Source organism: Centrocercus urophasianus, unplaced genomic scaffold (genome assembly GCF_019232065.1).
Source record: "Centrocercus urophasianus isolate 14NV4802_14NV808 unplaced genomic scaffold, USGS_Curo_1.0 seq_18, whole genome shotgun sequence".
Lineage (NCBI taxonomy): Eukaryota > Metazoa > Chordata > Aves > Galliformes > Phasianidae > Centrocercus > Centrocercus urophasianus.
Window position 1 is genome coordinate 23,754,349 of NW_024884733.1, and position 15,063 is coordinate 23,769,411.

Genomic DNA, 15,063 nt, shown 5'->3' on the forward strand with positions numbered 1-15,063 from the left:
CAAAGCCCACCCGCAGCCCCGCCCCCTCCGCCGCGCGTGCGCACAGAACGGAGAGGACGGGAGAAGGTAGCCGGGCGGTGCCTCCATATTTGAATCTGGAAGGGGTACCGGAAGTGATGCTCTGCCCGAAAAGAACGTGGCGGGGTGGGGGACAGGAAGCGGAAGTTGTTAGTGTTCCTTGCGGAAGTGGGGTGAGTGTATTTGCCGCCGTACGGAGGGGAGCCGGGGGCGGCCGCCATGGCGAACCGCACGGTAAAGGATGCGCACAGCATCCACGGCACCAACCCGCAGTACCTCGTGGAGAAGATCATTCGTACCCGCATTTACGAGTCCAAGTATTGGAAAGAGGAATGCTTCGGCCTCACGGGTATGGCGGGCTGGGTCGGGCGGGGAGTTCGAGGGGAGGCCGGAACTGATGGCTGTTCATCTCGCAGCCGAGCTGGTGGTGGACAAGGCCATGGAGCTGAAGTACGTGGGGGGCGTCTATGGCGGGAACATCAAGCCCACGCCTTTCTTGTGCCTGACGCTGAAGATGCTGCAGATCCAGCCCGAGAAGGACATCATTGTGGAGTTCATAAAAAATGAGGACTTCAAGTAAGTCTGTAGCACATTTCCTTGCCTTGAGCTCTTTTGCTTGTAGAAACGTGGATGTCCCGAACTGCCAGGGAAGCTCCAGGGCAGGGTTCAGCTTCCTGTACACAAACCTCTGTAAATGTGCTCTTCTTGCTAAAGCCTGGCCTTACTCTTGCTTTCCGAAGGCTTGTTCCTCTTGTTGCTGGGCTGCTGAAAATATTCGCCTTTATGGCTTATGTTCTCTGCAGTAACGCAGCCTGAAGTACTGGGAATGAGGTGCATTAATGGAGCCATAATCACCTACTTTCTCTAAAGTGTTTCTTTAATCTTCTGGGAGTGATAATGCAGCTCTGCACATATAAACAACCTGTACTGGGATGCTGCACGTGCTTGAGTATTTGAAGGAGAAGATCCATACAGACACTCTTTATTGTAGGGTACTGTTTTTCTCATAAAATTCTGGGAATGATTTTTCTTTGAACTGCTGACTGTGCAGAAAGCTCAGGTATGTGCAATGGTTTACTTTCCAGGTATGTCCGAATGCTTGGTGCATTGTACATGAGATTGACAGGCACAGCTATTGACTGCTACAAGTATCTTGAACCACTGTACAACGACTATCGAAAAATAAAAAGTCAGAACAGAAATGGGGGTAAGCAACCTTATGTGGTTATGGTTTCTCAGTGCATTATTGGCCTCTTTAACAGGTGTTTCTTTTAGAAAAATATTCTCTTTTAATAATGCATAAGTTAAAAAATGGAACACAACTATCCTTTTAAAACACCACTTTTACTAACTTATCCTTGTGATATCATGTTGTGAGTCTTGTACAAATAAGAACTGCCTTTCTTATTTTGCTTTCCCCAAGTGCTGGCGTTTTCTGTTGACACTGAAACTCAACTCCATATATATCAAAGAAACATACTACTGGAGTGAGTTTATGCACTGGGCATCTGCTATTAGCTGTGCTGCAGTTTCTCCTTTCTACAAGACAGGCCTAAGGATTTCCTTCATCATTAAGAAAAATTTTAAAGCTATTGTTTGTGCAGCTCCTTCAGCGAAGTCCAAAGTATCTCATTTGTATAGTATTAACCATGTATTTAAGATGCTATTTTTTTCCCTCTAGAATTTGAACTGATGCATGTGGATGAGTTTATTGATGAACTGCTCCATGAGGAACGTGTGTGCGATATAATTCTGCCTCGATTGCAGGTTTGGAGAAACAAATGGTCTTAACTGCATCATATTCAGTAGTTGTATCAGCTACTGGCATAGCACACTAGTTGAATGAAGCTATGATTAAGAATCTTTGGGCATGTCAGATGCCTCTTTGGTGCTTATGTTATATATAGCCCAAGAATAAAGTCGTATTTTCTCCTAGAAACGATATGTTCTGGAAGAAGCTGAGCAGCTTGAACCTCGTGTTAGTGCTCTGGAAGAAGATATGGATGATGTAGAATCTAGTGAGGAGGAAGAAGAGGAAGATGAAAAGGTTAGTGACATGTTTTAGAGGAAAAGGTAAAGCTAGTGCTGGAACTGCCACAAACTGTGTGGGTTTGTGAGAAATATTTGAGAGATCTCAGCTGTTTGCAACTATCAGCTCCTCCCTTAATGGATTTTCACATAAGCTGCCTGTGAGAACACTTTAGATCCTGAAGCAGCTCTGAAGTGTTGTCTGTCAGGCTTTCCTGCCTGCTGAAAATCCCAGCTCTGAATCTCTTTTGTGCTACCTAAACATGTTTTAGATAAATTATTTTATCTATCTATTATTTTACATAGCCAACAAGTAAAGATGGTGAAGGTTATGATGACAACTGTAGTCAAATCTGCTGCGCTATTTAAGAATCAACAGTATGAAAGCAGCCATTTTAATTTCCAGTTACCAAATTTGGGCAGTATCACTCATACAGGAATATGAAATATTTGAAGAATACAAGGCTTGCTTTCTGTTGACCCTGAAACTCAGTTCCATATATATCAAAGAAACATACTACTGGAGTGAGTTTATGCACTGGGCATCTGCTATTCTTAGCTGTGCTGCAGTTTCTCCTTTCTACGAGATAGGCCTAAGGATTTCCTTCATCATTAAGGAAAATGTTACTGGATGGCTTATCTCCTCTTTTTTCACTTAGATTTATCATTCAGAATTCCTTGTTATAAATAAAACCTCGATGAAAGACTTACAGAACCTTTTTCCCCCGCTGTTCCCAGCTGGAGCGAGTACCATCTCCTGATCACCGCAGAAGAGGCTACAGAGACCTTGACAAACCTCGCAGATCTCCAGCTATACGATACAGGCGGAGCCGAAGCAGGTCTCCACGAAGGTGAGACGTGGCTCCTTTTCAGCAATATTTTTACCTGTTGTGCTGCAGAGGGCTGCAGTGAAGCACGAAGGAGATGATGACAATTTAGGCCCAGAATCTCTTGCACTTTCCACGTTCTTTAGCCACTTCCTAAAGTAAGGAGCAGTGCAGTCACAGTTGACATCTGACTGTTTCCCTTGATCTTCAGTAACTGTTAAACTTGCTGGCCACTGTTAGCTAAATCTGATAATAGAATGAAGATACTAAGGGGAACAAAGTGCTTGTTTCCATGTAAGCTGAAGTTTTGAGAGAAAATCCAGTTACTGTTCCTCCTGGTAGCAAGCCAGAAAAGAATCATCACTTAACCCTTCTGCTCAATGCATGGGCCAGACCAAAGCATGTACTGCCCCTTGTGCATCAAGCCCATCAACTGCTACTGTAGGCTATAGGAGAGCGTAGGATGCAGTTGCTAGAGTGTATAGGGAATGAAACTGGTGGTTCTGTTACTATTTTTAATGCTGCTTTTCTCCCTCAATTACAGGCGAAGCCGCTCTCCAAAGAGAAGAAGGTAGTCTTTTATTCTGTTACTTTATGTTAAAATGTATGTTTGTAGCATGGCTGTCTTAAAAACTTCTTTCCTCTCAGTCCATCACCACGCCGGGAGAGGCATCGCAGCAAAAGCCCACGACGGCACCGGAGCAGATCCAGGGAGAGGCGCCACAGATCAAGATCTAAATCTCCAGGTATTTCTGTAGTTTTTAAATTAAGCTGGCTTTTTTTTTTAACCAGACGACATCTACTGAAAGAAAAATCAGTGTCATAGCATCAAAAGGTAGTTTACATGCTTAATCTGGTTTATAAAGTGGTTAATTATATGAAAGTGTTGAGAACTGCTCCAATACTCACAAAATTGCCTGGGTACACTTTTCAGATACTTGGCAGGAGGTTAATTTGAATGCCTAATTAGCTAGGACAATTAGAAGCAGATTGCAAGAGCAAAAGAAAAAAGACCTCCAGGGCCTATGGAAGTAACTTTGGTTTTTTTCTGTCTTACAGGACATCATCGTAGTCACAGACACAGAAGTCATTCCAAATCACCTGAAAGGTATTATTTTATGGCACATTTCTTAAGGATGGGTGTTTGGTTGTAAGAGCTTGTGCTTGTCATTGAATCTTGGGGATTGAAGGTCTTGGTAAATGAAGTATTTGATATGGTACTTCATTCAGTGTTTTCTAGTTACTCTATCCACACGTGGCTGTGTAAAACACCACTTATTACTGTAATTCATGTTGTTTGTCTAAAACAGTCACTAGAACTGTGACACATAACTGTTCTCTCTTTCAGATCTAAGAAAAGTCACAAGAAGAGTCGTCGAGGGAATGAATAATGAACTAATGTCAGCACACAGTTCAGTCTAATACTGTCCTATTTGCTTTATGGGACAGCTGAATATGCACTGGCTGCTTTAGCAGTCATTTTTAATCCTTTTCCTCTTGTACACGTGTTGTTTTTGTGGGGGGTTTTTTGTTGTTTTTTTAGTTAAAGCTGAAGTTGCTTTTACTTTCTAGTCCTTATGATAAAATCTGAAGGTAGTTTATAAATTGTTTTTCTTGAGGCCTGTAAAAAAAACAGTGAAGAGCAATAAAATAGGGTTTTGTCTTTGAAGGCTCTTTCCTGTTTCTTTTGTAATCTTTCACTGGGACTTCTAATTGAAACTGGCTTTATTCTCAAAGCTTTGTTCTGACTAACATGCTGCGTTCCATTGCTAAAGTGTGAATATGCGTAAGTCATAAACACTGAAGAACTACAAGCCTAAACTCTGTCAATGAGCCTCCGGTACAGGAAAGGAAGCAGCACCACCAAAATCTAGCATGGGTTTAAGTTAGCTTCCAATTTCATTAAGTAATCTCCAATATCTAGCCAGCACTTGTTCTTTTTTAAGGGATCTTCCTTAAGTCTAGTACTAGCCAGGATCAAAAGATTCAAGTGGAGTAAAATACCCCTTTTTGCCTGAAACATGTTGTTATTTAGTAAATTTAGGAACAGTAAACCACTACTTTGAAGACAGATCACTTATGGCCTACCTGTGACTGGGAAGAAAATGAGACGTTAGCTCAGCTCTAGCATCTCTTAACGGAGTTAGCATTCGGCAACACCCTGTTTTTCAAATTAAGAATATCCAAAGTTCTTACTCAAATCACAATTCTTACCTTAGTACATTTAATATAATTAATATCACAGGAATGGAGTTGTATTCAACTCATTTTCTACTCTACCTTAGACTGACAGTTTTGTCTCTTGAACACTGCATACATAAAATTTGGATTCTGCCACAATATCTTGATACCAACCACTGGGTGTTGACACCACAGAAGGTAATATGCCAAACTAACTTCTTCAGAACTGTCTCAGAGTACAGCCTGTTTTGTCTAGATTTTCATACTCAGTAGAAAGGTTTTAAACAGAAAACAAAGTGCACGCTTAGATCAAGTACTGTGCAAGATACTGCCTGTGAACAACGTGGCTCACTAAAGCAAGTCAATTTTCTCCTTTAAAATATCTCAAAGTTGCTTTTGTTACTGTACTTTAATTAAATATACAAACAGGGAAGAGGAAAAAGTCTTATATCCATTTTTTTTTGCAGTTTTATTTTTCTTTTAAAAAGTTTTTTGGCACTACATAGTTCTGTAAAGAATAGAAGTGACAAATTTTTAAACACATGAAATCCCTTTCTAATTTTATTTTTTAGAACAATATATATAAAGTCTGAAGCAACCGAAGTATGAATACAGCTAATAGAAAATAAAGAACTTAATTTTAAAAATTCTCTCTCTTTACAGTTTATCAAGATAAAACAAAACACAGTTCCCCTTAAAAATAGGGTAATAAAATAGATGAAATTTGTATCACTTCATTTTGTGATACTAGTAAAAACTATAGTTCGTATCTATGTACAAATGATACAGTTTAAAAACAGTCTTAAATAATCTTGTATCTAAACACGTTGCATTACGATTTTAAATCAGAACCTGAATTTTTTCCTCCCCTCCCTCCACCCACCCACAATCCCATTAAACTTCACTTTTTCTGTTGAATGTAATTCAGATTCAAGTGTGGGTGTCCTTGAGACAGAAGCGAGAACCGCTGGTTACTCTGCATCAGTGGACCAGCTAAAAGAAAATGGATTACAATTACTTCAGCAAGTTAACATTTCTAATGGTGCTTGGCTATATTAAATGTATTAATCTTACTTAGAAATAAAGTCATTTTCTAGATTGACACACGTGCTATCTGTACAGCTATCCCACTTGGTGGGACAATGCAGTATTATTTTAATGCTATGTGCAAAATTCCCTCAGAAAGTTTAATAGATGAATTTACTTCATTCTTAGGTCCTCAACAAGAATAACGTCACAATATTAAAATGAGGGTCTCACTTGGAAACCTCACTACAGCCAACAGAGAAGAAGATTTGGTGCCAGTATCTCTCATTTTATACAGCAACACAGGAATCACAGCTTCCAAGTAAAATTTGGGCATAGTTTTTCTCTTACTGGAGCCAAGGGTATTTTTCTTACTGTCTTTCCCAATCCTGGAAGATGCTGAACATCTTTACCTCACTAGCATTAGGAAGAGTTGAGATAAAGTCAGTCCTGAAGCTGATACAACTTTGATGACAGCACTGCTTTGATTGCAGCTGGACTACATAACCTCCAGTGGCTCCTTCCAACTTGAATTATTCTACAGTCTTGTAAGCTTTCATGTATGTAAAGGCATTCCACAAGCAATGTACAAAAGACAAATAAAATGAATCAGCACAAGATTTTCTTCCAATTCTTAACAAACTCATGGGCAAATCATCTTAACCCTAGCAAAGCAGAGGTGGCTCTACAGCGAGACCAGCAGTAGAGGAAAAAGGCTGGAAGTGCAAGAGTGCAAGCTGATGCAGAGTTCAGAATTTGATTGAACCCCTTCCCTCCCCCAAAGATTTTAATCCATACAGAAAGCCAATAAGTGTGGATTTGACTCTTGAATTCATTATGGTTCGAGGGAGACTAGGCAAGTGAAACATGATTCCCTGGCTTGTAAAGCCTTCGAGACAGTAAAGAGACATGTTGCATGAGCTGTTGATTCACATACTAGTTCTAGTACCTTGAGGGTAGAAAGGTTTGTTCGGTGGGTAGCTGGCATTTCCCTGCTGCATGTAGTTCTGAGGCATATTGTAAGGCCACGCTCCTCGGAGGAGAGGAAAATGGGTAGGGGTCCCATGGTCCCAAGGGACAGAAGGAGGGTTCATTTTACCAAACTGTCCTTGGAAACCCTGATCTATTTTTCAATTGAAAGGGAAAAGCACATTGCAAGTTGAAACAATTAAACAGTAAGTCACAAATACAATTGACATCTCAAATAACAGTTTGCAGGGCACTTAACGTGTCTAGTCCAATGTGCTACCATTTTATTTTTTGAGAGTACATCAATAAAAATTACCACCTAAATTACTTCATTATTCACTATGATAGAATTGATTGGTGGGGAAGACATATGATGAATCAGTACTTAGAATCAAGACCTACAATTTCACAATTCCACACAAAAATAAATTAGACTTTACGTCACTCATGACGAGAAATACAAGTTCTGAACAACTTCACTAACATCTGAGCCCACACAGATCTTCACTATTGCTAATGTGAGACATGGAAAGTATTGTCCTGCAAGAAAGAACTCTCAGAAACTATACACTGAAAATCCACTAATGCTTCTATACTTAAGAAACTCAGTACATAGTTGGTCAAGAGACCAATTTAAAATTGATTTCTAGAGAGAAAGATTAAAAACTTTTGAAATAAATACAAAAATTATGGGCTATTCCATTCACAAATCTAGTATTACTGCTGAATTAAGCATGAGAAATCAAGCATCCAAGGAGGCACGGCACACAACAGCTTATGCAAAATGCTGTATTACTTCTGTTCTTTTTGCTTGTAGCTTCCAGGTTTTTAAGACACAACAGTGCCCACTAATTTAAAAATGTAGACGATGTACATTTAAAAATAAATAAATACATTCAAGTAACAGGTGCTTTCTCAGTACGTCAGCTCCCTTTCAGCTTAGTCATAAAACTTTTAGACAGACTTTCATTAAACAGAAGTAAGCTACAGGTTTAAAAATAGTAATGAAGCACGGCTCTGCAGCAGGCATAAAAAAAGTTATGTCTGAAAACTTGTAATGATCCCACTTCTGATCAGATTGTCTACTGGAAAGAAAGCAAATCTGTTCCTTCTAACTCGAGTTCATGCAAGTCAAGACAAAGTTTTCCACGGACTTAGTATTCCCAAGTTGTCCCATGCAAGTATAAAGTAGGCTCCAAAGAAAGCAGGCAGCTCTTTTTTTACTATGGACCTATCCAGTGACGTCACCTAAAATACCACCTAAGCCATAAAGGAAACAAAGCTGATTAAAATACAAAAAGGAAAAACTCCAAGACTGAAAACTAGGAAAAGGTGTGCAGTAAGTTAGAAAATAGTTTGAGGGGGAAAAAGTACTGAGACTGCACAAGAAACCTGGGACAACAACTGTGAAGGCAAGATGATAGTAGAAGCAAATATAATCACAGAATCACAGAATGGCATGGGTCGGAAGGGACCTCAAGGATCACCAAGCCCCAACCCCCTGCTCAGGAAGGGCCACCAACATAATGAAACAGAGCAGAAGGAAACAGACTGAAGACAGAGACTGACTGGACTACATGATGAAAAATGGGACTACTTGAGGAAAGAGAATGAAGGAGAAACTAGGATTCAGCAGATAGCCTGCAAGAACACAGCTACTCAGGTGAGAAGAGTCAGATTGGAAGAAGGTGCTTGAGGATAAGTCAGGGCTGGCTGGGCATGGAGGAGAGGGCAGATGAGCCTGGACAAATAATTAAGATCAGAAATGATGGAGATTCAGGGACAAAGCACACTGAAAATTCAGCACGTTTGTAGCAGCTCCTGTATCCTCAAGAATATCTTCTCCACAAAGCTTTAAATACAAAACCATGCAATCCCTGCACCTCAACAGATGCATTAAAAACTCACTGGTGGAGCATACCTCAGCCAACACTGTTAACTCAGATGAAAACCTACTGTTGCTGTCAATTATTCTGTTAGTGCAGAGAAAAGTTGTGCAAGAGATTCCCAATTCCAATTTCCACCCCTTGAGATGAACAACTGCCTCATCATGTTGTATTATGAAGATATATATATTTAAATATTGGAAGGGTTACACAATTAAATCAAAAGACATTACATGCAAGTTCAGGGGCTGCCATTTTTTATGTTGCTTAAAAAACTATATGGGCTCTGACTACTACATACTATAAAAAACTATATGGGCTCTGACTACTACATACTATTTTTCTCAGCCTCAAACATACAGATGTACTTGGCTTTGGTATGAGGCAAAAGGCTGTTGCCCAGTTGTTGCAGGTAAAACATTTATGATGTATTCTCAGAAAATAAGCTGAAGTAAAGGAGTTAAATGAAACAGAATAAACGATAGGAGAAAAGACTGTATAAAAACCATGTCATGCCTATGTTGCACTAAATACAAGAGGACAATGTGTCTGCCAGACTCTCAAATTCATAGTTGCAGTCTCAGCATTCATCTAATTCTATACAGCATCATAAACAGAAACTGATTTTGTAAGCATGTTCACAGAAATAAACTTCAGACTCAAACAATTATTAGAACATTTCTCAGTTGAATGCATGTTTTCTCATGAGTTGCACAGCCATTACTGGCAAATAGGATCAACGATTAAAAGTTAACAAAGATCCAAGCTGCATAATTTTTTCCTACAAAAACATTCAGACAATGAAGGTAATAACTTGGTTTCTTAAGCACTGCATTTTTAATGCAAAAAAAATTGGAAGAGTTAGCTGTTTCTGTAGCATTTAACATTTGTACACAAAGTGTGAGAGGTTTGATACAACAGAGAAGAATTACCTGAATTCCCCACAGTGCCATTGTTCACCAGTGAGTTTGGAGTCACAGGATTGTGCCAGTGTCCCTCATGAGAAGTGCTGGGGATTCCCATGGGCCTGGCAGCAGGCTGTGCGAAGATGATACTGGGATCGTTCAAGCTTACACTGCTCTGGTTATTTGTGGTGCTGCTGCTGCCAGATCTCATAGAAAATGGAACATTTGTAGAATGAGGAGGGTTACCCGGTGCAGAGTGAATAACAGGCCCGTGAATAGGCCACGAAGTGTTGGGAAGCTGAATTTGGTGGTGATGGTGCATCTGAAGTAGTCCCAGGTTATGCAAGGTAGAATACTGACCTGGGGGAGATTGGGGAAAGTTAAACAAAGACAGCTGGACCTGATGGGGTGGCTGTGCACCCTGCTGTGGTTGTGGAACGTGCTTAGACTGGGATATTGGTTGTGGCTGAGTCTGGTTAATGGAGGCTGGCTGAGAGGAATTCTGTGTAAATTGTTGAGGTTGTGGAGAATAAGATGACTGATGCGAATCAGACTGGAGGGAAAAAAAAGTATGTGTTTCTGATTAGTCCATTAGCAATTTAATAGTGTTTTTCTTTAATAAGTACACAATGCATTATTCTATTCGTTAAAAAAAATGCAGAGCACTCCCCAGCAATATCCCAACTACTAAGCCCAAGTTCCTGCTGGTTTAAACCTGTGCAGTTCAACTGATATTTGTTTTCCCCAGCAGATGATTTAGCCTGTTAACATGGCCCATCCCACCAAAACCATGATTCTGAGCAAATATTAACCACAAGCTCTTCATTAGACTTTTTACACATCTGTTTCTCATTTTTAACCAGTCTTTCCCAGCCTGCTTATTTGTAGCCCAGAGTCTCATTAAAGACTTAGCTTATTTCTAAATAGAGTAGTTCTTATTGCCACAGACATTTTAGCGATTCCAAAATAAGCTCTTATTTAATTGTTATTTAATCTATTAAACAAGAAATTGAACTTTCTAGATCCTCCATATGCTGATATCAGGTCATTGCTGAAGGCACAGAAACAGACAGTATTGCAGCATTTTCTGTAAAAACTTATTTTTTATTTCTGTCTGAACAAAGGAAAATATTTTATTCTGTGACAGTGACTGAGCACTGGTTGCCCAGTGAGACTGTGAAATCTCTCCCTGGCAATATTCAAAAGCCATCTGGCCACAATCCTGGGTAACGTGCTCTAGGGAACCCCACTGTTTTGTTTGTTCTTCTAGTTCTTGCTGGCAGACTCTCCTGTTATCACATCGGAACCAAGGTATGATTTACTGTGCTTCCTGTCTGTTTCTTGCAGTCCCCTCTTAACTCAAAGAAAATCACAGTAGTCATAAACCCACGAGTACAGTATCTTAATGATAAGCTGAGTTTTACCTCTCTCAGTTACTCCAGAATATTGCCAGAAATAACCAAGCACAAGATTTCACAAGACACCCTGACCTGTATTTGACAGATACTGAATTTGACCTTTAAGAACTGTGAGTTCTCATATGAAATCTGACTATACGGTTTCCATATTGAAACATCATGAACAATCTCAAACAGACACTGCATTACAAATCACAGATGTATTACCTGGTAGAGTAGGCAGTGCAATGTTAGGGTAGGTAGAGTGCAATGTTGTCATTCAGAGATCCACAATCTGCTAAACAAGTCTGGTCAAACTTATTCCTAGCACAGCCCAAGATTCCTGGCTTGCTAAAGCTACTTACTTTGCAGCCAATTGGAACTTACACATTCTGACGACTGTCTAGTGCGCAAGGGTCCTTCCACTTGCTGCTGGCTTACAGCCACTAGCTGTGAATTTACCATGCTTCGAACCAACTGGCTGCCTAATCAAAGAACAAAAAGTTAAACAAAAAGCACAAGGTTATGGGTTACAGAATAATGAACTTGGAACCAGGAATCAGTGATACTGTAAGCAATGTGTGACACAGCATAGGTAAATCACTTTAACTTCTGCCTTTAAGTGGAAAGCCTTCCATCTATTGGTAACAGCTGATAGTAATATTTACAGCAGCTAAAGTCAACATTTAATTCTGTGCAATACAAACCCTAGTATGAACAGGTAAGAAAGGCTACTTTACAGAGGTTTCCACACAATTGCTGTGAGCTGTGGGATTTCAAATGGCATTAGCAACAGCAAGAACTTTTTGGGCAAAGAGAGAAAAAAAAGGAATAATGGAATACAGAAAGCAACAAGGTTCTCTCTGAAGTTCATTTATCATCTCTTTCCTTACTTTCTCAAGTACTGTAGACCTGTTAGAGCCTAATTTAAATGGGTTTGCAATTAGATTATATAACAGCGATTCAACAGCTTCCTAATGTATTTACATGCTTTTAAAGTGTTACTTAAAACCACTCATTTCTTGTGAAAATACACTTACTTACCTCTCACACATGATGGAGAGTTAGCTAACATTTAACAAACACTTGGAAGAAGAAATGCATTCAATTATTAATTTGGTTACCACACTAAACGCACCCAGTGTGAGTGGAAGACAAATAAATGCAAGGCACAGAAGGACACTATACTTACTGCTAAGTACTTTTTTTTTTTTAACCACCCATGCAAAGCCTGAATTTCAATAGATTCTACTGCCCTTGCAGAAAAAACAACACTTAGACTAAAAGGGGTTTATTTTGCAATCACTGAAACCATCAGTTGCAAAAAAATTGAAGATAATTACTAAGTCTGTATAGAAAGCTAGAAAGAATGGATCTCAGGACTTTAAAATGATATTAAGAACACAGAAGCTTTACTTACTTGGCACACTATTATTTCTCTGACGGGCTTGTTTGAATTCAGGACAATCTCTTCTAACATGACCCACATCTCCACAGATGAAACACCTCTTCTCTCTTGTTTCTCTATCATCTTCTTTCACTTCTTTTTCATCATCTTTCTCATTCTCTTTTTTCTTTAACCTAATTGGCAAGTTTTTATGAGCACAAATACAAAAACCACAGAGAAAAAAAACTCTGTTATTACATTGGTATATGCAAAGGAAATGGTTACATAACCAACAGCTGTACCAGCATATAAATAATTTAGGAATACCAGAAAAGGAACTTTCAGAATCTAATCTGGTTAGTAACCTGTTTGTACAAACAACCAATTCAGAAACTCCCCAGTATCATCCAGAAGCTACCTGAATACTGGTCCAGAACTGTACCCACACTTAAGCAGGCTCAGCCTGCCAATTAGTTTGGGAGTTAATTTTATGCAACAATCCAACTGAGTCAGAATACTGGAAAAACAAGTTAACTATATTTTGTAGGTAAAGGCTCCTTCTGAGTGTATGAGCAACCTGAACCTGCACAGGATGTGAAAGAGAGCACAGAAGCTCTTTCAAACATTCAGAACTAATGCAAAAACACTGGAGAACTATTAGTGATCAGGAACCAAGACAAGAAACAAGTCTTCTTCCACATGAAGTTCGTAGCATTGAGTATTATTTTGTGAGCTGTATGTAGTATTCATGTGAGACTCCAGGTGGCTGCACTGTAGCAGCAGTTTCTGGGAGGAACAGATCACAACTCCTCCTGAGGTAGATAGAAGGAAAGAGGTGAAGCAATTCAATGTGCTAGTGTTTGTGAGGAATGTATTACTGAGAGTCACTGAAAGAAATGGTCAACCTGTGACTTTGGGGCCCAGTCCAGTTTCATGTATCTTGAAGTCTGCAGACTAAATAAATGGCTGTAATTAGTAAAGGACTTAGTAGCAAGGAAAGAAACAGAATTTTTGGAAGAATTATAGAATATATAATTGAACACAAGGACTATATGAAAAAGCCCAGACTTCAGTCTGTAACAATAAAATACTGACTTCTAAGGGCTTCCACAGATTGTAGGAGGAGTCAGACAACCTGCACTGGATGGCTCATGGAAAATGTAAAGATGTAAAAATGCAAAGAGTGTGAATTATTTGTCAATCCTTGATGAACTTTCTTTGGAGACACCGACCTAACATGTAATAGGAATTCTTTTCTCCAAGAGTCTTTGCAATTGATGTACAGATGTATGATCATTAAGTGGCTACACTAGCATGATATAACCTGCATCTAGATTTTAATAAATAAGATTTTAGCTGGCTTACAAGATATGTTACTATATAGAACAGTTTGAATTCAATACTGCCTTCCAAACATCACCAGTACACACATATCATAAATTGTACAATCAGGTGATATGGTCCACAACTGAAAGTTTACACTATAAAGGGTAACTGAGTGATTTAAATTTTAAGATGAACATATTTAAAGTAGATCACAAAGCAAAAATGTTAACATGTGGACTGATTTTGCCATGTGTGTGCTTGAGTGAACACTTTTAAGACTTGAAGGGATGATGATAAATAGCTTAAGAAAAACAAAAATTGGATGGTTAGATCAGGGTCAGATATGAAGCTCTGATTTTCTATGCAATTCAGAGCATTTGCTTCATTTCTATTTAAACTTCAAATCTCCAACTCTCTCATGGCTTAATCTCAAAGACTGTAACTTTTAAGAAGTTAGCTTTGTGTATTACTTACCTCCTCCTCTTCGGACAGTCTTTCATGTAGTGACCAATTTTTCCACAGACACGACAACATCTGTCATTGGGTGCCAATTCCCCATCTGTCAGCACTTTTGAGTCAAAGAAGTATTCCTATCAAAATACACCAGACAGACACAATGTATAAACCACTTATTTTAAAAGACTGAAAAATGAAATAAAATAGACTTGCCTTATCTTTAGTTCCCTAAATTTTATTGCCCCTTAGACAATACCTTTCCCTGGATAACTGCAGCTTTTTCAGAGAAGTGGAGCAATTATAGCTAGAAAAGGGTTTGTCCTAAGGACTGAGGCCAAATTTCCAGAACAGCCTATCCAGGCTCATGCTTTCTACCTACCTTACACCTTCCCCAAGGCTCCTTACAGCATAAAGGCAATTTTTTGCATGCAATACATTTTGGTATCTGATCACTGCTTGTATGCTTTCTAAAGGAGTTTATGTTCTGTCCTAGATATTGTGATTAAATCCCCCTAGACTGAACAAAGTTCAGGTGGGAAATTGATGAAGCATTCTTATTATTTGTATCATAACAGTACTCAAATGCCCCAATAAAAACAGATCATATTTTATTAGATACAGCACAAAACAGAACACAGTAACTGCACCAAAGTTCAT

The 15,063-nt window shown here is 39.2% G+C and overlaps 2 protein-coding genes across 10 annotated transcripts in view; one reads left to right on the plus strand and one right to left on the minus strand.

Annotated features, from left to right (window-relative positions):
• Window positions 1–177: 177 nt before the first annotated feature.
• Window positions 178–4,542, plus strand: PRPF38A (pre-mRNA processing factor 38A). The gene is made up of 10 exons (XM_042819011.1): window positions 178–367; window positions 435–594; window positions 1,104–1,225; window positions 1,700–1,785; window positions 1,955–2,065; window positions 2,785–2,897; window positions 3,418–3,444; window positions 3,522–3,619; window positions 3,933–3,981; window positions 4,222–4,542. The coding sequence occupies exons 1-10, from the start codon at window positions 238–240 to the stop codon at window positions 4,262–4,264; spliced, it is 939 nt and encodes a 312-aa protein (XP_042674945.1). The 5' UTR covers window positions 178–237; the 3' UTR covers window positions 4,265–4,542.
• The window catches only part of TUT4 (terminal uridylyl transferase 4), a 44,210-nt gene continuing 32,578 nt past the window's right edge, over window positions 3,432–15,063 (minus strand). For 6 of the 9 annotated variants that reach the window (XM_042819005.1, XM_042819003.1, XM_042819001.1 and 3 more), the window contains exons 25-31: window positions 14,425–14,540; window positions 12,658–12,818; window positions 11,625–11,722; window positions 9,868–10,393; window positions 7,030–7,203; window positions 5,960–6,047; window positions 3,432–5,034 (exon numbers count right to left, since the gene is read on the minus strand). In XM_042819005.1, the coding sequence (XP_042674939.1) occupies window positions 4,998–5,034; window positions 5,960–6,047; window positions 7,030–7,203; window positions 9,868–10,393; window positions 11,625–11,722; window positions 12,658–12,818; window positions 14,425–14,540 (1,200 nt within the window). In that variant the 3' untranslated portion in view covers window positions 3,432–4,997. The remainder of the gene's footprint in view (window positions 5,035–5,959; window positions 6,048–7,029; window positions 7,204–9,867; window positions 10,394–11,624; window positions 11,723–12,657; window positions 12,819–14,424; window positions 14,541–15,063) is intronic. The other 3 variants (XM_042819009.1, XM_042819006.1, XM_042819010.1) reach the window with 3 other exon arrangements.

Excerpts from the sequence above, each read along its gene's own strand:
- PRPF38A (XM_042819011.1), top strand. The coding sequence starts at position 238 with ATGGCGAACCGCACGGTAAAGGATGCGCACAGCATCCACGGCACCAAC. Across the intron at positions 595-1,103 it reads ATAAAAAATGAGGACTTCAA|GTATGTCCGAATGCTTGGTG; the intron begins GTAAGTCTGTAG and ends TTTACTTTCCAG. Across the intron at positions 3,620-3,932 it reads ATCAAGATCTAAATCTCCAG|GACATCATCGTAGTCACAGA; the intron begins GTATTTCTGTAG and ends TCTGTCTTACAG.